This window comes from Zonotrichia leucophrys, chromosome 2 (genome assembly GCF_028769735.1).
Source record: "Zonotrichia leucophrys gambelii isolate GWCS_2022_RI chromosome 2, RI_Zleu_2.0, whole genome shotgun sequence".
In the NCBI taxonomy this organism is placed as follows: Eukaryota; Metazoa; Chordata; class Aves; order Passeriformes; family Passerellidae; genus Zonotrichia; species Zonotrichia leucophrys.
In genome coordinates this window covers 149,606,100-149,629,403 of record NC_088171.1, presented here as the reverse complement: position 1 = coordinate 149,629,403, position 23,304 = coordinate 149,606,100, and the positions used below count along the sequence as shown (strand labels likewise).

The 23,304-nt window shown below is 51.4% G+C and overlaps 1 protein-coding gene across 3 annotated transcripts in view; it reads left to right on the top strand.

Moving 5' to 3' along the window:
* The window catches only part of PTP4A3 (protein tyrosine phosphatase 4A3), a 41,792-nt gene extending 18,847 nt beyond the window's left edge, over nt 1–22,945 (top strand). For all 3 annotated transcript variants that reach the window (XM_064706748.1, XM_064706749.1, XM_064706750.1), the window contains exons 2-6: nt 12,062–12,877; nt 14,153–14,245; nt 17,461–17,591; nt 17,947–18,021; nt 18,350–22,945. In XM_064706748.1, the coding sequence (XP_064562818.1) occupies nt 12,773–12,877; nt 14,153–14,245; nt 17,461–17,591; nt 17,947–18,021; nt 18,350–18,467 (522 nt within the window). In that variant the 5' untranslated portion in view covers nt 12,062–12,772 and the 3' untranslated portion in view covers nt 18,468–22,945. The remainder of the gene's footprint in view (nt 1–12,061; nt 12,878–14,152; nt 14,246–17,460; nt 17,592–17,946; nt 18,022–18,349) is intronic.
* The last annotated feature ends 359 nt before the right edge of the window (nt 22,946–23,304 follow it).

The following is a 23,304-nucleotide window of genomic DNA, read 5'->3' as shown; positions in this document are numbered from 1 at the left end:
TGATATCTGCTAAAGTTAGGGGAGATTTCATGGAGCTGTTGTTTTATTGAAGGGGACAGGTTGAAGACCAGAGTTTTATCAATACCCTGGCATCAGAGGGATGCACTACTGGTCCTGCATGGTGTGAACCTTCCTCATGCTGGGTGCTGTGGCTGCAAGCTGGGATGTGCTCCTGGTGAGGAGTTGGAGGTGTTGTCACCAGCTTTGGAGGCAGCGATGCCACAATGATGCTCCTGCCTTGCTGGAGAATTGGATGAGCTCAGAGCTGATCCTTAGTGTTAACTAAAGCCTCCTATTCTTACACTGTGCCAGTCTCCTGGGAGCAGATTTGGGGCAGGAGTTCCCCTGTGCCTGAGTTATTGATGGCTCCATGGGTGCCAGATCACCACAGTCCTGCCAGCTTGTGAGGCTCAGACAGGGAGGCTGTGTCCACATGGGACAGGTTGGTTGGAATTTCCAGACCTTGCAGGGAGGTTTCTTGCTGAGGTCCCCACAACCTTCCAGGTGCCACTATCTGGTGGAGCTTGAGGGAAGTCCCTCTGTTTCTAGTAAATGCTAGCCCAGGACGTGCTAATGACAGCAGAGAGGATGTGCTCCATCTGCGTGACAAATGACGCTTACAGGAGATCTGGAAACAGGATGGGGATGTTTAATTGACCAGCTGATAAAAGAAAATGCCAGAGAAATTCCCCTGTGGGAACACAGGGCAGAGTTTCACCCCATGGCTCAGCATTGAATTACAGTGCTCATTTAGCAACCCTTGGCTGCCTGTGCCAGTGCTGCCCACAGTGCCCTGCCTGTACAGCTGCCTGTTTGTAGAGACATGGGCTGGGAACGGATCAAGCTGAAAATAAACTTTTAAAATTTATTTTTTAACTCCCCCAAGGCATGATCAACTCCATGGTGCCTTTGCCAAGACAGCCTCGTGCTGGTAGAACTGAGCCAAACCAGTACCTGCTGATTTTTCACTGGAGCAGATGAACCCCATGTCCTATGGCTAGAAGGGACATCTTCAGTGTCCCTTGTGTCTACTCCCTCTGTCCCACTGTGATCCAGCCCACACCAGGCTTGTTTTGCTCTTGGTTGACATGTGCAATGCCAAATTTAAATTATTTGTGAAGCAGCAAAACATCCTTAGTGCTGGCTGCTGAAGTACTGTGTACACATCTGTGTCTGTAGGGTTTTTCTTCTAGGATAGTGAAACAGTATGGATTTCAGCGTGGAGCCAGGTATATTAATAGGAATGCCCTAATTTTGCTTTTTCTCTGTACCAAAGGAGCTTACAATGGGGGAATTAATTGAGCCTTAACTCAGCACTGGGTGTTCTGCAAAGTCTCCATAGATATTCCTCAATGTTTTGTTTTCTGTTTGCAGCAGCCTGGCTCTTTAGGAAGCAGCATGAAAAAGAGGTGGAGAAAAACCCTCCTAGGATACACTCATGGCCAACAGAACAGGGAATGTCTGTCTGCCTCCTCCCCAGGCTGAAAAACCCTCTTGTGTGCCCCTGGGAGCACAGGGACAGGGATCATTCTGGATGGATTTCAAAGCCAGTATTTAACCCAGACAGCTTCTTACTGGTGTTGCTTTTCCATTCACCTCCTTTCCCTTTTTCCCTGCTGAGAGGCAGAGCATGTGCGTGTGCATCCCCAGAAACATTTACTATCATCAGTCACCTTCATGATAAATGATGAATTTGAGCTTGCAGCTTCCTTTACCCAGGGAAGCTCATTTGCTTTCAGCTTGATTAGAGCCTGCTCCAGCACAGCAAGGGTGGCTTGGAAATGCCACCCACGCCAGGGTGTCAAAAATGCCGCAGAAACCATCCGGGAGCCAGGGAGCCAAGCGGAGCCGGGAAACCAAGCAGAGCCTTGCGTGTCTCCAGGCCATTAAAGCTCACCCCTGGGGCTGGGGAGGATGTGCAGAGCGCGGATGAAACGCTGCATCCTGCCTGGTGTCCCATCTCTGCTGGATCCGGCCCTAGGAGCTGAGGAAGTTTTCCTGCTTAGCAGGGTGGGGAGGCTTCACATCTCAGCCTTTATTTAATGTTCAGGTGATAAAAGCGTCGCTTCCTTGCCTGGCGCGTCAGAGCAGCCAGCACCTTGAAACATTCCCCTTTTTCTGGGGAATTTGCATTTCCCTAAAGGCAGCACCAGATTTATGCAAAAATCTAGATGAAAGAGAGTCAAAGGCAAAGCCTGCTCGTGAGTAAGCTTTCCTGGGTACTTCCTGAACAATCAGACCCTCTCCTTCCAACCTTTTGGGATTTTGGGGAGAAGTGATGCTGACTGCACGTTCCTCCAGCCCCAAAAACACTTGGTGATGACCACTTCACCTCCATGTCGTCCAATGGTGGTGTCAGTCTGGAAAGGAGCTTTGAGGTTGCAACCCACAGTTGGATTTGCTTTTCCTGGGTGCACCATTCCTTCTTGTTATGGTGTTCAGGTGGTGTTTCCTCTCTAGACAGGATGGATTTCTTTCTCATCCTGCCATTCTCCTGAGGATGTGGTCCTTCTTCAGTGATCTCCAAAATCACCTGGGCACAGTCCATCAAAGCCAGCTGGCTGTGCTGCATGACCTTCTCCTTGCTTTCCCTGACAGGATGGGAAGAGCACCAAGTATCATCATCCCACAGTGGCTCTAACATGAGCTTTTTGCTCATGCAAATCATTGCAATTTCCCTTCCTGAAATACCAGGGCGTTTGCTGGCTTTTACAAAGCCACTGCTGGAAATCCTTCCTGTGAATGACAGGAACAGGATTGGATGACTCTTCATCTTCTGTATCAAAAGACAGTTTATTTAAGTTCAAGAAGTGCCAGGATCTGTATAGTTTGCCATCTTTTTTTAGCTGGTTTCGCCTCCAACAGTGGCTGGGAGCAGCCTTGGCATGCCAGAGCATCTCTTGTGTGACAAGTGAGGATGTGATTTAAAATCTGCTCATCTGGGGCTGCAGCAGCTGCTCCCTGCTTCTGGTGTGCAGCCCAGAAAGGGACAGGCTTGGTGGTAATTGGGGAGCCCATTTCTGCAGTCCAAAACCACCAAGTCCCAAGCTGCAGCATTTTAGGGCTCCAGCCCAAAGGGTTTTTCATCCCATTTTCCTAATTCTGAGCGTGCTGTTCCAGCAAGGTTTTTATTAGTACCTTGGTTAAACTTGAATCCAGTTTGAACCCCATTTGGTGAAGTTGCAGGTGGGAAGCTGGGTGGGAGCTGATGTGGAGAAACCAGGGGAAGGGTCATGGTGACTTCCAACCACTCTGGCCATCAGACACTTAGAGAAACATGCAGTGGTTTGGGATGGAAAGGACCTTTAAAGATTATCTAGTTTCAACCGTGCTGCCATGGACAGGGACACCTTCCATTGCAACCAGCTGCAATGGAGTTGAGTTGGTTTCTCAAGGCCTCATCCAGCCTGGCCTTGAACACTTTCAGGGCTGGTGCAGCCACAGCTTCTGGGGACAACCTGTTTCAGTGTGTCACCACTCCCATCATAGCAAATTTCCTCCTTATGTTCAATATGAACCTGCCCTCTTTCAATTTAAAGCTGTTGCTTTTTGTACTATCACTACAGCCCAATGTAAAAGTCTTTTTGAATCTTTTTTTTTTCAACCTCTTTAATGCATTGAAGGCCTGCAGTGAGGTCTCCCTGACCACCAATTCCTGAGCTGCAGAAAGAGCCACTGCCACATCCTCACCTTTTTATGCCCATTTGAGCTCAGCTGCAAGGTGCATTTCCAAGGAGCTTTGGGGTTCAGAAGTTCTGTAGTTGGGGAAAGATCTCAAGTTGCACCAAGGGAGATTCGAGTTGGATATCAGGAAGAGTTTCTTCACTGAAGGAGCAACTCAGCATTGGAATGGACTGCTCAGGGAACTGGTGGAAAAAATCCCTGAAGTGTTCAAAAATGGGTAGACATGGTAGTCAGGAATGTGGTTTGGTGGGTAGGATGGTACTTGGTTGAAGGATGGACTTGATGAGCTTGGAGATCCTTTCCAACCTGAATGATTTTACAGTTCTGTCTACAATTCTGTTATTCTGGTTTGTAGACCCTGAGCAATCTGAGCTCCCACTGCCTTAATCTCCTCCCTCCAAAGTGATGCTTGATTCTTCTTCCTCCTCCTTCCAGTTTATTCCCCATCTCCCATGTGGACAAGGTGCAAATCAGGCTGAGGACATGAGGCAGTGTTTACACACCAGGCAGGCTTGGCAGAGGGAGTGGAGACATTGCTGTCCCTCCAGCAAGAACAGCTGTGACTTTCAGCATTTCATGCCCTTTGATCTTTTATTTGAAAGAAAACCACCTTCATTTGCTCTGTGAGCTCCCACAGGTGTGGGACAACTCTTGGCACAGCTTTGAGGTTTTGCACAAGGACCATAGGATTTTGTCCCTGTTGCTGAGGATGGCTGGGTCCAGAAGGGTAGGAGAGGATGCAGGGGAACAGGAGAGGGTACAGGATCAGGCCCTGCTGTAGCCATGCATCCAAATCTGGCAGCTTGGAACTACCCACCTTTGTCAACATGTTGCTTTTGCAGATCATTTGTCCTGTGGCAACCACAGAGCTCTGCTGTGTCTTTCTGCTGGAGCTAAGGAGTTTTCTGGAAGAGGGTTTTAGGGAAAACCATCTCTGCAGGACCTGGGCTTAATGGGAGGAGCCAGGAGTGTGATGTCTTCTGGGGTCTTGATAACACTGCCAGACCTTGACACATCCTACCCAGGAGCAGCCTCTTTTCCCATCTCCCTTCACTTCCTCCATGGCTTTTAATTATCCTGGCTGACACTCAGTTGTGTTTCCCCAGGACCTTTCTGTGTTGTTGATACTCCTGAGGGGACACTTCTCACCTACACGGAGCAGCTCTGTCCCATCCTGCTGGAAAAGGGACATCCCTGGAGGGGCTGTTTCAAGGGGCAGTTTCTGCTGTTAAAGTGACAGTAGCCATGGCTGGAGAGGATGAGGAGGAGACAACCCAGGGGGTTACTGTCCCCATGGGCTTGGTGGCTGCCTTCAGAAGTGCTTTGGTGTCCCTCACACAGGAGAGGGCTGGTGGTGCTGCCACCTCCCAGCAGCCTGTTAGGATCTGTGTGACCCTGTCTTGGGGTGAAATGTATAAAACAAAAAGTGCAGAGCAACAGCAAGATGGTTTGGGAGGACAACCCCAAGCAGCACAGAGTCTGGATGGTGGAGGAAGCTGAGAGACCCACAAACACCATCTAAACCTGGTGCCATTGACTTGGAAGAGCTGCCTTTCTCCAGAGCTTGGCTTCTCTGCACAATCCTGACCATAGCTTGATGCCACCAGAGATCTTTCCATGGGACCCATCACAGGCAGAGCATGTTCTGTCCTGTGTTGCATCCCCAGCATGTCACAGAACACTATTTCAACATTGTCTGCAGGTCAAAATCCATCCTTTGGGTAGATTTGAGTCCCTTGGAGCCCCGTCCATCAGCAAACTTCCATCAAAGCCACCGCAGCCTGCCTGGGCTGGGGCTTGTGCAAGAGGCGCCAGTGACGCAGGCAGGGCTCTGGTGGCCTTGGCTCAGGGCTCCTGGTGGCCTGACCAGGTAATGTAGGGACAATTCCCATCAGAATCCCCCCACTGAGGAGGGACATTGCAAATAGCAAAGTTCAGGTCTCGTGGGACAGAGGTTCAGGCTCCAACTGCACCTCAAAGGGGAGGTCGTGGCAGCTCCTCCCTGCCCTACCCAGGAGTGTGCTGCTGTTTCTCATGTTTCCCCCAAAAACCACATAATTCTGCACCCCCAAGCTTTGCCACCTGCCACAAGTATTAAATTTGCTCAAAATACCGTGAGAAACCACAAGAAAAAGCTGAACAGATGTTCAGCTGCACCAGAGTTCCAGGGTGGGAGAGACACGTGGCAGTGGCACTTGTTGGGGGGGAGCACTGGGGTCAGTTTGCCCCCAGTGTGTGTTTTGGGGCAAGGATGCTGCTTTGGGATTCTTTTCTTTCCAAAGATACTGTTGGACAAGGCTTGAAGCCTGGAAATGCGCAATCACACACAGATTTGCTTTTTTTTCCCCTGATTCTTCTGGCCAAAAGAAATCCCTGAAGGATGGGGGGAGCTGGCCCCCAGTATTTGGGGTGCCTGACATCCCTGTGCATTGGCCACCAGAGCGTGGGGACCATCTATCCCCAAAGGACCAAACCTTTCACCCCTCCCCAAAAAAACCCTCTAGGGCACACCCTCTGCAGATTTGGGAGGCAGCCAGCCCCAAGCCTGTTATTACTTTTCCCCATGGAGTTGGCCTCTCTTCTTCCCCACTCTTTTTTCTTTTTTTTCCTCCTTTCCCTTCAAATCCAAGCCAGGAAAAACCTCTGACGTGGGCACACGGCTGCGAGCTCCTTGGGGCTGCTGGGGGAAGGCAGTGGAGGGGATATCCCAGACCATAAAACCAGGATCTCACTGTGAGTTGTCCTCTGCTGAGGACAGGGTGGGAGGGATGGATGGGGGGCTGTGTTCAGCTAGGGGGTTCCTTTTCCCCACAGCATGGAAGGTTTAGTGCCTTTTTGTGGTTTTTATGATTCTCTGATGGCTGAATCTCTTCTGGTTCAAGAAGGAATTGGGTTAAAAAGCTGTCCATGGAGACCTCAAATTCGAGTTGCTTGGGGGCTGCGTGAGAAGGGAAGAGCTGAAATTCCAGCTAAGGGGCTGTTGAAGGGGTGCTTGAAGCATCGTGTTTCCTCCAGGGCATTGCCCTGTGAGCTCTGGGCAGGAGAGGCAGCCCTGACACTGGTGGCATCACAGGAATTCCAGTGTGAGCACAGGGTCGCTGTCCAGGGGTTGTGAATCTGGGTGAGAGGGAAAAACAACTCCCAAAGGACCTTTGTAGGCACTTTCCACTCTGTGCCTCAGCCTCTCTTCAAAGACAAAAGGTGCAAATACAAGATAAGAAAGGGTTGATCATGTTACCAGTGCCTCCGGTGCATTCCCAGCTTGCACAGTACTGGGAAGAGTTTGCTCTTCTTTTTATCTGGCTGGCTCTCTGCCTCAGTTTCCCCATTCCTCCCTCTTTCCTGGTGTCCTGAGTGCCTCCTGCTTGCAAATGCTGTCATCTTTCCCTGCTCTCTAAGTGCTACCAAACTCCTTAAGTCCAACTGGAGCTGTAAAATCAAGGGCTGCACAGATCTCTTTGGCAAAAGTTCGTGTTAGCCAGTATTTACTGCACACCAAGAAGGATGTGGGGAAAGACGCATGACTTGGTTTATCTTGCAGGTGTGTTTTCATGGGCTGCCAAGAGTCCCCCATCCCTCTCCCTCTACACCTGTGCATTTTTAATCCTCCTTGTTGTGTTTTGCTCAGAAAACATAACGTGCAGCAAGAGAAACAACCTAAAAATTAACCCCTTGGAGGAAGAACCCCACGATGCTGCCCTGGCAGATGGTGCTGGGCACTGCTTTGCCCCTGGCAGCAGGTACCCACAGCCACCATGGTACCCAGCATGGCTTTTCCAGGACATCCCATCTGCTCTGTGCAGCTCTGCCTCCCCTGGAGCAGGATGTGCTGGTGCTGCTTGCACCTCTCCCCACAGATGCCGGCTCCTGCTGGGTGTTTTGTTTCCGTCGCTCTCCTCCTGGACCTTTCCTGTTTCCTTCCGTGCGGATGCAACTGGAGGAAATCTTAGCACACTGGCTGTGTCCCAGCTGCAGTCACAGGCTGGGGACAGCTCTGTGGCTCTCTGTGTCCTGGGACCTGTTCTCCCTGGCAGTGATGGTGATGGTAGCAGTGGTGACACTGGTGGCAATGCTTGGAATGGTGGCACCATGAAATGGTGGTGCTGGTGATGCTGGTGGCAATGGTGGTGTTGGTGGCAGTGGTGTTGGTCATGTTGGTGGCAGTGGTGTTCCTCCTACTGATGGCAGTGGTGACACTGGTGGCAGTAGTAGTGCTCATGGTCATTGTGGTGGTTGTGGTGGCATTGGTGACAGTGGGGGTGCTGCTGATTCTGGTTTCAGTGGTGGTGGTGGCAGTGGTAACACTGGGGGCAGTGGTGTCAGTAGTGATGCTTCTGACGTCATTGCTCATGCTGGTGGCAATGGTGACAGTGGTGGTACTGCTGGTACAGATCTTACATCTGCAGCTGAGCCTCAGAGACCTGCTCCCCGTGGTCACTCATGTCAGTGGCAACGGATGTGTGCAGAAACTTCTGCAGGGTGATAATTGCAAATACTCAGAAACTTGGATTCAGTTCTCGGGGTGATGGAAGTGCTTGTTGGGAGCAGGGAGAGCAAGACTTCATCAGCCTAAAGGGGAAAGGGCTGGTCGGTGTCTTGCTACGTGAGCTGAAAGCAGGAGAGAGGTCAAGAAAGTGTGACACAGCTGGGTGTTTTGTTGGATTTCTCTGAAGATGAACTTTGAACAGGAGATGTGCTCACTCTGAGATCTATATTTATGCATGGGTGAGATACACATTGTTTAGGTGAGTGAGAGCCTTTGTTCCGAGTCCCGCTGCTAAGGCTCATGTGGAGCGACACTTTGGCTCTGCACAGCTTCCTTTTCCTTCTCTTGGGGATGTGCTGTGTTTAGGAAAACCTGACTCCACCATCTGTGTTCTGCTAGCCAGGTACCAGCAGCACAGCCGTCAGATCAGGCAGCTGCTCACTGCTCCAACCGAGCTCTTCCAGTCACTGGGTGAAGAAGATCTGACCTTTATTTTCCATCAAGTTGCCATGAGGAAGATCAGCCTCATTCCTTTGTTGCAGGCTCAGTCCCTGGACATCTGGGATGAGGTCAAGACATTTGTAATGGTCTTGCCACCCTGCAAAGGAATATTTCAGAGACCCCTGTGATCCCCTCAGCTGGGGGGTTTAAGACAAGGAGATGATGGCTCAGTTGTCCCCATCCCCAAGAGCAGCAGCCTTCACTGCTGTCTTGCCACACTGGTGTGTGTTCATACTGGATCCTCAGTGTGCTCTTGGCTGCAGAATTCTTGTGTAAGAAGCAGAAATTCTCACAGCCATGGTGAAAAGAAAATCATAGAATCATTAAAGCTGGAAAAGATCTCTGAGATCAGTTGTTAACACTGCCAGGTCCAGCACTAAACCATGTGCCACATCCATGCCTCTTGAACACTTCCAGGGATACTTATTCCACCCCTTCCCTGGGCAGCCTGCTCCAATGTCTGAGCACCCTTTTAGTGAAGACATTTTTCCTTATACCCAATCTAAACCTCCCCTGACACAATTTGAGGCTGTTTCATCTTGTCCTCTCTGTGGAAGAAGAGACCGACCCCCACCTGGCTACAGCCTCCTTTCATCGAGGTTCCCCAAGACGGGTTTGAGCCTGACAGGCCATTGCTGCATTGCTGAGCATCCTCATCCAGGGCTTGTTCACTGTGTCCTCACATGCTTCCTCTACATCCCCCGGAGCGCTCAAATGAGAAGGATTTATATTCCACTTGGCAGGTTATTAATATTAGCTGAAATTCCCTTTTCCACATTGTTCTGCCACGCTTAATATGGAGATCAGCATCTCAGCCTGAACCGCCGGGGATGATTTGTGATTGAATACCCATTAGGGATTTATGGGCTTCAGGACTGAATTGCTGGGATGTGTGATTGCCAAAATACTTGAAACGCTTCCACTGGAGAGAGGAGACCTTGTGGGAAAGGAGCACTCGCTGTTCTCGTAGGCAGGCGGTTCCCACTGAGCCTCCCTTACTGGCAGCGAGCACGCCCAAGCCAATAAAAAATTGTCCAGGATCCAGAGCACTGATGGAGCATGAACTGTGTGCTGGATGGTGACAGGGGGCAGCGCTGGCATTGGTGCTGGCAGCAGCTCCAGCCCCACGGGGCTGCTCAGCAGGTGGGATTTAATCCAGGACATGGGTAAACATGGGCACAGTTTGTATTGATGTCCCTGGCAGCCGGTTAAAACGAGGTATGAGGTTGTTTGAAGGGAGAAAAGTATTTTTTTTTGATGCTTTCCCTTGTGCACCTCTGGTGCTGGTGTGTCAAATCAGATTGATCATCAGGATCAGATCAAATCATTAGGACAGATGGCATTAAACACACTGGAAGCCCGAAGAGCAAAGGCATGAAAAGTGAAAGCAAAATATCCTCAAGTCCTTTGTTTCACTGGGCTTTCAAGCTGATGGTTTGGGGCAATTCCTACTTTGCATCAGCTCTTCCCTTTGAGCAGGCAACTGTGGCTGCCCATCTCTCCCACCTCCCGTCCCTTTTTGTGGTTGTGCTGGCCAGCACATTGGCAGCTGGGATATGTAGGAGCCAAAACCACCCCAGAATTATCCTCCAGAAATAACAAATTGGCTCTTACTCAGCCATGGTGAGATTGTTTTGGGAAGAAGCAGACCCCACAGACAAAGTGATAGGTGGGATCGTCACCAAAAAAAACACAGTGAACACTGTGGGGGAAGCAGGTTTCCCAGCCCATCTTGCAGGATCATTGCAAGCTTTGAGCAAAAATTCCAGCTGCTGTGGTCCAGGTGGGGAGGATCAGCTACCCTGGGGGGTTCAGCATCATCTGTGGGCTGAGCTGCTCTGAATCACACCTAAATTGCTGCAGAGAGGCAGCTCTCACCTCACTCCCGTGCCTCAGCCAAGCTCCGAGCCTCCATCAGCCTCTAAACTCTGATTTCTCAATGGGGACTGGAAAGTCATCCCCCCTGAATGTCCCACTCATCCCCTGCAGCCCAGGTAGGGTTTGAACTTTCCAGAACATCCTTGCAGGACTCTGAGATAGCATTATCCCCTTCTTTACAGGCAAAAAAAATTAGTCAGGTGTGATGGAACCTGGTTGTTGGGAAGAGTCTGTGATTTTAGCAGCCAAACTGGGCACATTCAGCAGAGCAGCTCTGCTTCCCCCGACACCTCACCTGGCATTTTCCTGTTGCTATTTAACTTTTTCATTCCTGGCCACCACTGGAGAAGCAGGAGGCGTTAAACACGTTGTAAATGATGCTCAGGCCTGGACAAACCCGTTGTCAGCAGCCAGGTGCTGTCATGGGCTGGTCAGGGCTCAGCTCATCTCCCTACTCCCACCTTGCCTCCTTGCATAAGGGTGAGACAATCCAGAGGGGAAAGTTTATGGCTGCTGTGAGGAGAGCCAAGGGGGTGCCTGCTGGCCTGGCTCGTGTTACTTATGTGCTTATAGTCTATTTTGAGGCTCTGGCTACCCAGCACTAAGCAGCTGCTGACCTGGGGAAGGACCAGCTTCAAAACAAGAGTCCAGTGGGGAACAACCTGGGGAGGCTCTGGCTGGGTTTCCCTCAGCTCTGAGTGGGGCTGGCAGAGCCCTTGCCTCCCTGCTGGGCCCATCATCTCATGGATTTGAGTATTTACACAGTGGGAGTTGATTTTCTTTCTTAATCCTTCCCATTGCCATCCTTGAAAGCAAAGATGCCACGGGTGGAGGGGCCGGGCTCCGTTACTTGGAGCAGTGTGCCGGCGGTGTGGGAATGTGGATGAGCAGGCAGGGAGACACATCCATCACCAACCCTGGCAAAACCACACACACACAACCCCCTCCTCGGCCCCCCTCCCCAAGATAGCTCATTTGCAGGCAGCTTAATTCTCCTAAGAGCATTAGAGGTGCATTTAGTGGACATGAGCCCAGCACCAGGAGCATGTGGCCGATTAGCGGCAGCGGCAGCTGGGTTCGAGCACAGCGTGCATTTGGGGTGGAGATACTCAACGTGCTTTTTGGGGACACAAAGGTGAGGTCTGGGGGGTCTGGAGGGGTGTCAGGGGGGTCAGCTGGCATGAATTGGGTGCTTAAATCCACCAGCAGGTGCAGATATTGGGTGGCATAGGGGAGCAAGGCCTTCCCTGTCATGTGCTTTCTGTTCTGCAGGTGAAATGTGAGTTACCCTCTCTGGCTTTCCAGTGCCATTCCAGCTCTCCAGACAATATTTCAGCTTTAGCTTTAAATACCACCCCACTTTCTAATTTGTGATCTCCTGTTAAGATGAGAATGGTCAGGGATGCTCGCAGGGGATGTAGAAAGTGATGATGCTTTCAGGAGTACCCACACCAGCCAGGGGCTTCCTTGGGGAGGAGCAAGGAATCACATTTCCATTTCTCTCCCCCGCAGCCTCGCTCTGCACTGGGATTTATGGAGGTGCTGAGGCGCAGCTGTGAGCCCCACAACCCCCTGCAGCCCGCCCTGTGAAGCAGCAGCCCCCGGCCGCCTCTCCTCGTCCCGCCCAGCACCCCGACCCTCGGACTCAACCATTCAAGGCTCCTGTGCATGGATCTCCCCAGCGAGGCTCCGCTGCCCGACGCCGCCGACGCCGCCCCGTAGGCTCCCGGCCCCCCGTGCCGCCCCCAAGTACTCCACATACCCCGATGGGGTAACGTGACGGGGGCCACCCTCCCGCCACCACCCAGCACCCCCCATATGCAGAGGCCTTTCTAGAGCGCCCGGGAGCGCGCGGCACCAGAGGCGGCAGCCGCTCGCCGTCGCACACACGCAGAGGACGCCAACACTACAGCAAAGGGATTCTTTTTAATTATTATTATTATTATTATTTCATTAATATTATTTCCCCCCCCCCCATCTGGCTTTTTTTTTCCCCCTGGGAGGCTTGTGGTGTGTCAAGGAAGCCGGTGCGCTCCCAGGAGTTGGGATTATTTGCACAACGTCTGTATATTGAGTTCTTGATCCTGTTTTATTTTTATTTTTGAAGCGCAGAGGGGTCGTGGGGTTTTTGTTTGGTTTTTTTTTGCCCCTCCACACCACTCTTTTTTTTGGGTTTTTCCCCTGCCACTGTCAGCACCACCTCACCTTCCCACTGTCCCCACCATGGCCCGGATGAACCGCCCTGCACCTGTGGAGGTCTGCTACAAAAACATGAGGTTCCTCATCACCCACAACCCCACCAATGCCACGCTCAGCACCTTTTTGGAGGTAAGGAGGGGAGACTGGAAGGTGGGCACCAGGGTCCAGTTGCATCTTCTGGGGCTAAAAGATGATGTGGATGAGAGGGCAGCACATCCCCTTTGGTACCACAGCCCCTGGTGGCATCCTGGGGCAGTGGGTCCAATCCTTGCCAGCTTTTTGGGATGGGATGTTTTTCAGGACCCCAAGTGTGATGTTTGGGCACAGTAGAGATGGAGTAGAGTTTCCCCATCCCCATTGCATCCCCTGCCAGATCCAGCAGCACATCATGTCACAGGGTTTTGGAGTGATGCACATGGGTGCACAAAACCTGCTCTGTCCCTCCCAGCACCTCAATAATGGCTTTTGATCCCAAAAGCTGTAGTGCCTAGAGTGTGTTGGGTAGTGCTGGAGAGCTTGGTGTTGAAGAGCCGGCACTAGTAGCAGCTGTGTGAGTGCCACTGCCTCAGGGTGACAGGAAGGTGGCTGTGATTTGGGGACAGCCACCCCTACTCGCTGCAGAGAGCGATGGGGACCACACCAGTGAGAAGTGAGAAAACCTCCCCTTTCCTCCAGTCTATTAGACTTTTGGCCAGGCTGCTGAGCATGTGGGGCTCACCACGGTCTGGTGAGCAGCCATGGGGAACAAAGGAGGTGGATCTCTGGGGATGATCTCATGGTTCCCGGCGAGGCCGGCGCACCAGGCGCGTAATCCAGGGGCAATCCTCGCGCCGGGCACTGAGCCACGCTGGAAGCGTCCCAAGGCCCACGCCTGAGCCTGCAGCGGGTTGGAGTGATGATGGGATACAGCAGCGAGGTGGAGAAGGAGCCCCTGAGCCATCTGTGAGATGCTGAGCTCTGCTGGTGGGGCATGCTCAAACTCCCCCACTGCTGCCTCCATGCATTTGTGCTCCAGGAGTGTGACCTCAGCAGGCACAAACAGTTTCTCCTTCAGAGGACTGGCACCCATGTCAGGGATGTTTCTTTGCCTGAGGTATAAAATCCCTGCTGATGAGGCTGGCAGGGCTTAAAAATAAATGGCCCCATTGGTACTCGTGACTGAGGAGTCATGAAGATGCTGGTTAAAAATCCTACAAGTCCACGTGGCTTCAGTGTCCTGGGATTTCATGATTCCTTGTGCCTGCCAGGGATGGACCATGAGTCAAGGGTTCAGAGAAGGGGCACAGCACTGTTTAAGGGTCCATACTGCTCCACATGGTCACAGCAGGGCTTGGATGTGTTGGGGTTAGCTGGGGTGCATCTGGCAGGGTCTGTTCAGACCTCTCCTTCTCCTTCCCTGCCCAGGACCTGAAGAAGTACGGTGCCACCACGGTCGTGCGAGTGTGTGAAGTGACCTATGACAAGACCCCCCTGGAGAAGGACGGCATCACTGTCATGGTAGGTGGGCAGCAGGATGGGCACAGGGGGGCTGCCCCAACACCACCCTTAAAAATCCCATCCCTGGGGGCTGTTAAACACCCTGGCAGCCCAGCACAGCATCACACTGAGGCAGGAGCAGAGCTGGAAGCCCAGCTGAGCTGAGCTGAGGCTGGTGCTTTAAAAAGAGCCGTGCTGCCCACGCAGCCGAAACTGTGACTCACTGCCTGAGTCGGCAGCTGCCTCCCTGCCTGTTGCTCAGGCTCTGAAGCATCCAGGGATGAGAGCTCCTGATCCCACGAGGAAGATGCACGTGGTTCCCATTCCCCCCCAGTGTTATCTTGTCCTGGGGGGTGCTGTGAGCTCTTCCAGCAGCTGGCTGGTGCAGCTGGGGGGGATGAAAGGGAGCAGGCAGCAAGCTGGGAAAGGCAGAGCATGCAGCTGCCTGGGCTGTATCTTGGCTGATAGGTAATTGGAGATGATGTCAGATGTGATAGTCCTGCCAGGGAGTTCAGCTCCAGCTGGGAAGTGAGGCTCTGCTTATTATTTAGGGAAGGGTTTGGAAAGGCCTTGTGTCTCCTGGGGTGGTCCTCTGTGTGTAGGACCTCTTAACTTAGCTCTGTCTGTATAATGTATATCCTAGAGAGAGGAGGCTCTTAGATCCTCAGGGATATGGGTGGATAATCCCATGGCTCTCTAGATACAGATCCTCCAGATGCAGATGTCTAGATAGAGATGCAATCTGTGTCTCTACTGGATATATCTTGGAAAGATCACTGTATCCTGCATATATAGAATCTGTGTGTTGTAGATCATAGCTGCTCACTTACACACCAAATTCATGAGCAGTTTACCCCATTTCTAACTGGAGCCTCTAGTCTGAGTTTCTATATCTAGGATATACATACCTCTTTACATCTCTTATATCTCTCTTATGTGGAGAGATACATATCTAGGATGTATTTTATATAGAGAGTTAGAGAAACTATACAAGATACTGTATAGAAACTAAATAGCTTCTATATCATTGTTGTATAACCATATAGAAATCGAGAGGTGTCTATAACCTGGTTTTCTACAGATAGATGTATCTCTGCAGATATAGAAATATCTCTATAATTATATCAAATCTCTGTATATTTTTGAGATATCATGGTATATATTTTTATTTGATATACACAGTTTGGTATATTTTTATCTGTATCCTCATTTATTTATCTGTATCCTCATAGATAGATCAGGCATATAAATATATCTTGGTGCACAAGTCTGATGAGGAGCAGCTGAGGGTGTTTAGCCTGAAGAAAAGGAGACTTGGGGAAGATCTTTCCTCTCTACAACTTCTGAAAGGGCAGGAGTTCGTCTCTTCTCACAGATAATAAGCAACAGGACAGGAGGGAATGACCTTCAGTTGCTCCAGGGGAGGTTTAGATTGGATATTAGGAAAAATTTCTTCACTGAAAGGGTTGTCAAGAATTGAACCAGCCTGCCCAGGAAAATTGTGGAGTCACCATCCCGGAGGGGTTTAGAAGAGCTGTAGATGTGGCACTTGGAGTGGTGGCCTTGCCAGTGCTGGGATAACACTTGGACTTGATGATCCTAGAGGCCTTTTCCAACCTAAACAATTCTGTGCTTCTGTATATAGACCATATATAGGTCTGTGTATGGAGAAGTGAAGGCTCTGGGGAGACCTTAAAGCCCCTTCCAGTCCCTAAAGGGGCTGCAGGAGAGCTGGACCATTTACACAGGCATGTAGTGATAGACCAAGGGAGAATATCTTTAAACTGGCAGAGAGCAGATTTAGAGGAGACATAAGGAAAAAGGTTTTTATCATGAGAGTGGTGAGACACTGGCACAGGTTGCCCAGAGAAGCTGAGGCTGCCCCGTCTCTGGAAGTGTTCATGGCCAGGTTGCAGCAGCCTGGAATGGTGGAAGGTGTTCCTGCCAGGGCAGAGGGTTGGACCAGATGATATTTGAAGGTGCCTTCCATCCCAGACCATTCCATCAGGGGATGATTCTGTAGGGTGCTGTGTCATCCCTGGTGTGAGCCCCTGACCTGCACTCGTGGCTGCAGGGAGGACATGGCCCTGCAGGAGGAGATGGCCTTGCAGCACAGGGCTGGCTCAAACACTGCAAATACCCTGAAGCCCAGCGTGCTCCTTTGCCATCAGATCCCAACAGAAATCTCACCACCTGTTCAAACACTGAAGTGAAGCAGCTTATTTTGCCTTCTCACACTAAGGGTGACTCCAGCACAGCAGCTTAGTGACTCACTCCTCAACATCTAGGATTAGGGCCCAGTACCCCCCACCCTTCAAGGCTCACCAAGCCACATCCTCTCCAAGTGATGCTTCCCTTCCTGTCTCTCTCTGCCAGTGCTGCATAGCCAGTGGCCATGCTCTTCCTGACAAATGTGTTTTGGGAAAGAAATCCCCATTTTGGGACACTTACCCCTCATAACTGAGCCCAGGGCTGAGGGGTATCAAATGCAGAATCCATTTGACGAACTTCCTCACCATGCTCCAATTTTGAACCCCTGCAATTTGAGGATGAAGCTCAGAAGGAGATGGGATTTTTTTTGTCCCTTAGTAGCCTTTCCTGAAGGATGATATTTAGATAGCCTCATTTGGAGTGATCTCCCTCCCTCTGACTCTCTCTCCAGGGTTGTGTGAGTGGTCCCCAGACCATTCTTCTGGTCTTCCCCTCCATGTGTTGCAGGAAGCTGAATTTCAACACCTCATCAAGCTCTGAGATTTCAACCATCTTCAAGCCACCTTTGCTCAAATCCCCTACAGTGTGATCCCAAACTCTGGAATTAGGAGCTGGCAGGAGGGAGGATGAGAACTGCATCACCCCAAAGCTCAGTGAGCTCATCTGGATGGGGATGGAGCATGGGGTGACCATCCTGGTCTGCAGAAGCAGGAGGTCCTGGGAACCATGTTGCAGATCCTACAGGTTCTCCTGTAGGCTGAACCTGTCCATAGGAGGCCAGAGGACTCCAGACCTAGATTTGTGTGGCTTCAAACCCTGAGCCAGAGCAGCCAGGGAATTCCTGTTTGCCAGATGATGCCACAAAACCACCTGTGTCCCTACAGAGCTACACTGTGAGCCCAGTTCTGGCACTCTTCTATCTCCCCGCGCATGAGGCCCCAAACACCATCACCCCAAGTAAAAACCAACCCCTAAAAGGTTTTCCCCAGAGACTTGACAACGTTTCTCTCTTCCCAACCGTGTAGGATTGGCCATTTGATGATGGAGCACCTCCTCCCAGCAAGATTGTGGAAGATTGGCTCAACTTGTTGAAGACCAAGTTCTGCGAGGACCCCGGGTGCTGCGTGGCTGTGCACTGCGTGGCCGGCCTGGGCCGGTGAGTCCGAGCCCAGCCCCTCAGCTGCCACCCCTCATGAGTGCAGGAGAGGGAAAACCATGCCAACTCTCCTCTTCCCCTTCCCCAGCCCCACTCTGAGCAGGATTTTATCCCAGCTGCCACCTCTCCATGAAGGCAAGAGAGGGACAACCATGCCAGTACTCCTCCTTCCTTTTCCCAGTCCCTCTTTCAGCAGGGTTTTGTGAAACCTTAGTGGGAATAGGTGTTGATGGGGAGGATCTGCTACCTGAGCTTCTCCTTGAACTTTAAATGATGGATATTGAACTTTAGATGATGGATATCAGCCTCTGGGCTGTGTGACTGGGGAGTGCCAGCCACTGCTTCTGCCTTTCAGAGCTCCCGTCCTTGTCGCGCTGGCCTTGATCGAGAGTGGGATGAAGTATGAAGATGCCATCCAGTTCATCCGACAGTAAGTGGAGCAGTGTTGTGGTGTTAGGGCAGAAAACCCCTCTCTGAGGGAATGGGTTTTGTGACACTGGGGTTGGTTTTCTCTCCTTTGGGAGTGGGAAAACAAGGCATTGGTGTGGAGCATCCCTGAGGGGCTTGTGGCAGTCACCCCACCTCTGCCCCACATTTCCTCCCCAGCTCTCCATCCCTGGAGGGTGCACCTGGCTTCAGCCTCCAAAATCCCTTTCTGCTCCAGGAAGGAGTGCTCAGCACCCTGACAAGAGTGGTTTGGGGTAGGAGGGATCTCATGCCACACCTCTGACTGTTCTGGCATTTCTCTGTCCCCCCAGGAAGCGCAGAGGAGCCATCAACAGCAAGCAGCTGACGTACTTGGAAAAATACCGACCAAAGCAGAGACTCCGATTTAAGGACCCTCATAACCACAAGAACAAATGCTGCATCATGTAACCTCAATGACCTCTTGCCAAAATCCGTGCACAGACCCCCAGGCACTCGCACACATCCCACCCCTCACCTCCTGGCCCAGCCCTGCACTCCCCAATGCTGCCCCTCTGCCAGGGCTGGGCTGGGGACATGGAGCATCTCCAGTGTGTTCCAGCACTCACAGCACACTCGTCTTGCTGGATCCCAAAAAAGTCTGCTCTCTCCAGCTGCAGCCTCAAGGAGGGAAGGCAGCACTGCCCATAGACTCTTGGTGTTGGCAGGCAATGAGCTCATGTGACTGTTCTTCATCACCATCCTCCTCCTCCCTTTCCCCTCCCATTGCACTCAGAGGGGTGGGCAAAGAGTGCTTGGTTTGGGGTGGTGCAGGCAGGGCTCTGCCAGCTGAGAAGGGATGGGGTGCAGAAGGGCCAGAGCACTCCCAGAAAAGCCTTTCCCCACCTCTTCCCCATCAATAAGGGCTGCAGCAGCAGGGATGGAGGTGGGGATAGCACAGTGGCCTCAGGGGGGAAGGTGGTGATAGCAGGGAGAGGTGACAGGGGCTCTTAGCTCAGTGACCCTTGTGACCAGGGGAAGAGCTGAGCTAAGACCCCCAGCACCATTCCCTTTCTCCTGGCCCCTCTATCAGCTCACCACCTCCCTGTTGCCTCAGTGCCAGCCAGGATGCTGCAGATGGGGCTCGCTGGGGACTCACTCCAGTGAAGGCAGAGCTGCTGAGAGCCTCGGGGACCACAGCAGGGCTTTGAGGCCCTCAGCTTTGCTGGGGTGCTGGATCAGCACTGGGTCCCCCAAAGTGTGGGGTGCTCTTATTTACAGCTTCCAAATTCAGTGCCCAGGGTGGTGGGTTCTCTGCTGTGCTGTCCCCACCCCTGAGCTGTGGCACAAACCCCAATTCTGGCTGCGGTGCCCTGGGGACACAGTGTGCCTCTCAAGGCACATCCATGTCCTCCACCACCACTGCATTTGCTGGCCAAGGGGCTGGGCTGCAGCTCTCCATGGGGATTTGGGGCGTTCCTGGCAAGAGCACATCACCTAATTTTGCACCTGCCTTTTCCATATCTGTACCAGGGCACCTGGCACACACCCAGCTGTGGTGGGCTCAGAGCTGCCCTGAGCTGGGACATGAAACATCTCTCAACTTTCTGCCTTTGAACGCTTGCAGCAGCTGGAGCAGTGGGCACCTAGGGGGTGTGGGGGTGGGTTTTTTTCTTTTAATGAGGATAACAAGAAATTTGCTAATTAAAGGAAAAAAAAACTTTAAAAAATACCCTGTTTGTCTTCCGCACATCCTCTGGCCATTCTTTCTCCTGCCACTGCCCAGTAGAGCCCAGGAGGTGACCCATGGTCCCCCAGCCTGATCCCCAGCACTGTGTCACAGCTGGCTGCCATCCACTGCCACCAGGACATCCATGGGGCCCAGGGGATGCTCCAGGTGTCCTTTGGGCTGCTCACACCTCAGCTGCAGAGGATCACTGTTGTTGGGACAAGGAGGGCTGATGTCCTTCCACCTCTTGGGGTTTAAGGCTGAGCAGCCTGAGATGCCCTCAGTGTCCTGTTGACCCTGAGTTGGGTCTCTCCAAAGGTTTGTGTGCCTTCCAAATGTAGATATCCAGAGACATTCGCTTCAGGGTGTTCATCCCTGGGACAGGTGGTGAGGAAGGCTGGTTAGACACCTTCAGTACCTGCAGGAGGCTGAGGCTGGCTTTGTACCACCACATGGGTGAGCAGCTGACGTGTTTGGAGCTGTTTCCAGCACCACTTCACCCGTCCTGATAGGGGCCAACCCCACCGCAGGACAGGGAATGTCATCCTTTGGGATAAAATGTGGTGGTGAGTGAGCTGGGGACCCTCCACATGTGGCCCTGGAGTTGTCACACCACACACCTTGGACCTGTCCAACATTGTGGGTCAGCCCTCAATCCTTTGAGTTTGTCCTGCTCTATCCCAGGCTGTTGGTTCCCAAGACGCGTGGAGAAGGCTAAAGGGTCTGTGCTGATTGGGAATAGTGTGGATTGGGCTGATAAAAAGGCCTGACCCTGTATTAGAGCACCGTGCTGGGTGGGTCACCATCCCCTTCCTGCTTGGGTCTGTCCTGCTGCTGCTAAAAGAGGTGCTGCTCCTTCCCCAGGGACATCGGAGGTGGCTTGGCATTGTGGTGGTGACAGCCCCAGTCCCTGCTAGCCAGGAAACCTCCCAGTCCCATGCCCTTCCTTGTGGGAACTGTTGCTTTATGGGCCTGGAGATGTTTCTGCCCTGGCAAGATGAGATTTCCTCAGGCAGCATCACCTGGAATGTTGCCCAGGGCAGGAGGTCCTGGGATTCAGCCACGATGCCTTTGAGCTGGACTCAGGCTGGGGACAGAGGGATTTGAATTCAGCCTCCTTTGGCCACTCTTGAGCAAGACTTCACTTAGGTCTCAGCCTGGGTGGAACATGAAGGGGACAGGCTTTGCTTTATGTAGCATCAACCCAATCACCTTAAAATTAGGGAGCTTCTGGTATAAAAGCAGTCATTGATCTGGCCATGTGGCCAAATCCTGAGGGCATCTGGCTGGCAGAGTGACATCTTGATCCTCCTCAGTTTATGATTCACTGAAAAAAAACCAAACCCCCAACAAACCAAATCATGCTGATTTAATTGTCCTAGATATTTTTCCTTTCTTTTTTTTTTCATGGATATCTCCCCCTTAACCCTAAAATGTGCTGCTTCCATGGAAAGGATACCTTGGCAGCCCAAGAGCTGCTGTTTTGCATGAAGGGCTGAATTCAAAGTTTCTCTGGGCTGGACTGCCAAATATTTGGGTTTTTTTTTTTTTTTTTATATGGACTTGGGCTCCTTCCTCTGAGGTACCAGCTCCTCAAAGTTTCAGCCTAGAGAAGGTTACAGAATCAACAGGCTGGGGAAATTGGGAGGTCTTCCAAGGGGGATTTGGGTTTGAAATCTCAAAAAGAAGAGCTCAAAAGTCTTAAGACAGTTTGGTAATGGGGAAGGTTGAAACACAGTAGACAACACCAGACAAGGGCTCATGGTTTGGGCTGGTGTTGGGTTCTCTCCTTGTACACTAATCCTCATTTCATCTCAAATGCCAAGATGCTGAAAGGACACCCTTAAAAATCTGATGTATTTGCCAACGCTGTCACTGCTCCGGTTGTTTCCGTCGAGTCCTGGCAGATGTCACAGGGAGCAGACACCCCCATGGCTTTGGCTACAAACCTGCCACCTCATCCTGCCCTTTTCTCCACAAGCAAAGGCTCAAACTGGGTTTTAATCATTTCTCACCCCTATCCACCCCCTCACCTTCCATGGGAAGCCACCACAATTTGCAGGGATAAGGCTCCAAATTGGTGCAAGAACTTTGGAGACCCAAGGGATGGCAAAGCTGAAGTGCCCCAACCATCCAACCAAGAGCCTGCAGCCTTTACCCAGGAGTCAGTCATGTCTGAGCCTCGTGTGAGGGAATAAATCTGAGCAGGAACTGTAGCTGTGTCCTCTCACCAGTGGCACACAGCACACATATGCCCTCAAATATCCCTTCTGTTGTTTGTTTTCCAGTCAGATGGAGCACGTGGAGGGGGTGGGATGGTGGGAAGGAAGGAAATGTGGCCATCACCAATGTCCAGCTCTTAATTTCAGAAAGTTCTGGTGACACACATGTAAAGACTGCATTTGTAAATTGATGAGTCTTGCAGTAAGGCTGACACTGTGGTGCTTGCGCTGGGAGCTTCAGAGGTTTATGTGGAACAGATTTCCCGAGAAAGCAGAGTCTGGCTCTACCCACAATAGAACGACTCGTTTCCTTTTTTATTTTTTTTTCATTGGGTTTGTTTGGTTTTTATTAGTCCCAGTGGGAAAGCTCACAGGGAGATTCGTGACTTCCATGCAGTTTCCAAGGTCTTGGATCTGTTTTGCTGCCAGCACGCTGGGTAGGTGCAGCTTGGCGGGTGGCTTTGGATGGGATTCTGTCTGGTGGGAGACAAATGTGGCTGGTTCTTGGCACAGAGGGGAGGCCTGGGCCGGGCTCTCGCAGACATTCCCGGGGAGGGGGCGTTCCGCTGCTTCCCTTCAGACTCTGATCTCCCAATGAACTCTCCACTTCCCTGCTGTTCCTTTCTGTGCAACAAAGAACTGCATATTTTCCTTTTTAACCCCCTGGGCAAGCATAGCAGTGTGTAGATTAAGCCCAGATGATTTTTTTTTTGTTGGGTTTTTTGGTTTTGTTTTTTTGGTGTTTTTTTTTTTTTTTGGTCTGAGCCATAGCTAAATTATTGTACCCAATGCTTTTTGTATCAGATGGCATCACTTTGAATATGCAGATGAGGTATAGGATCTTGACACTTTATAACCTTTTTAAAAAGAAACTTGTCTGTTTACTTAACGTCTTGTGTAAAAAGGAAAAAAAAAATGTATGCCTTCGGTAATCACTTTTTTTTGTTGTTTTTTTGAGTTTTATGAAATTACAGTGGTTACACTCCAGCAGCGAAATAAAAAGCGTTCACTGTTTTGTACATCCCTGTGTGCCTGGTGTTGCTAATGGGAATTATCAGGATGTGGGAGGCAAAGGCAGAGCTGAACTCTGGCCAAGGGTGGAAGTGTATGGGGGAGTTTGTTCTGGCTGGAGAAGAGAGGGCTTCAGGATGGCCTTAGAGCACCTTCAGTGCTACAGGAGAACTGGAGAGAGAATTTCCAAGGGCTTGGAGTGACAGGACAACAGGGAATGGCTTCAGAGGGTGGGTTTAGATTAGGTACAAAGAAAAAATTCTTGCCTGTGAGGGTGGTGAGGCCCTGGCACAGGTTGCCCAGAGAAGCTGTGGCTGCCCCATCCCTGGAAGTGTTTAAGGCCAGC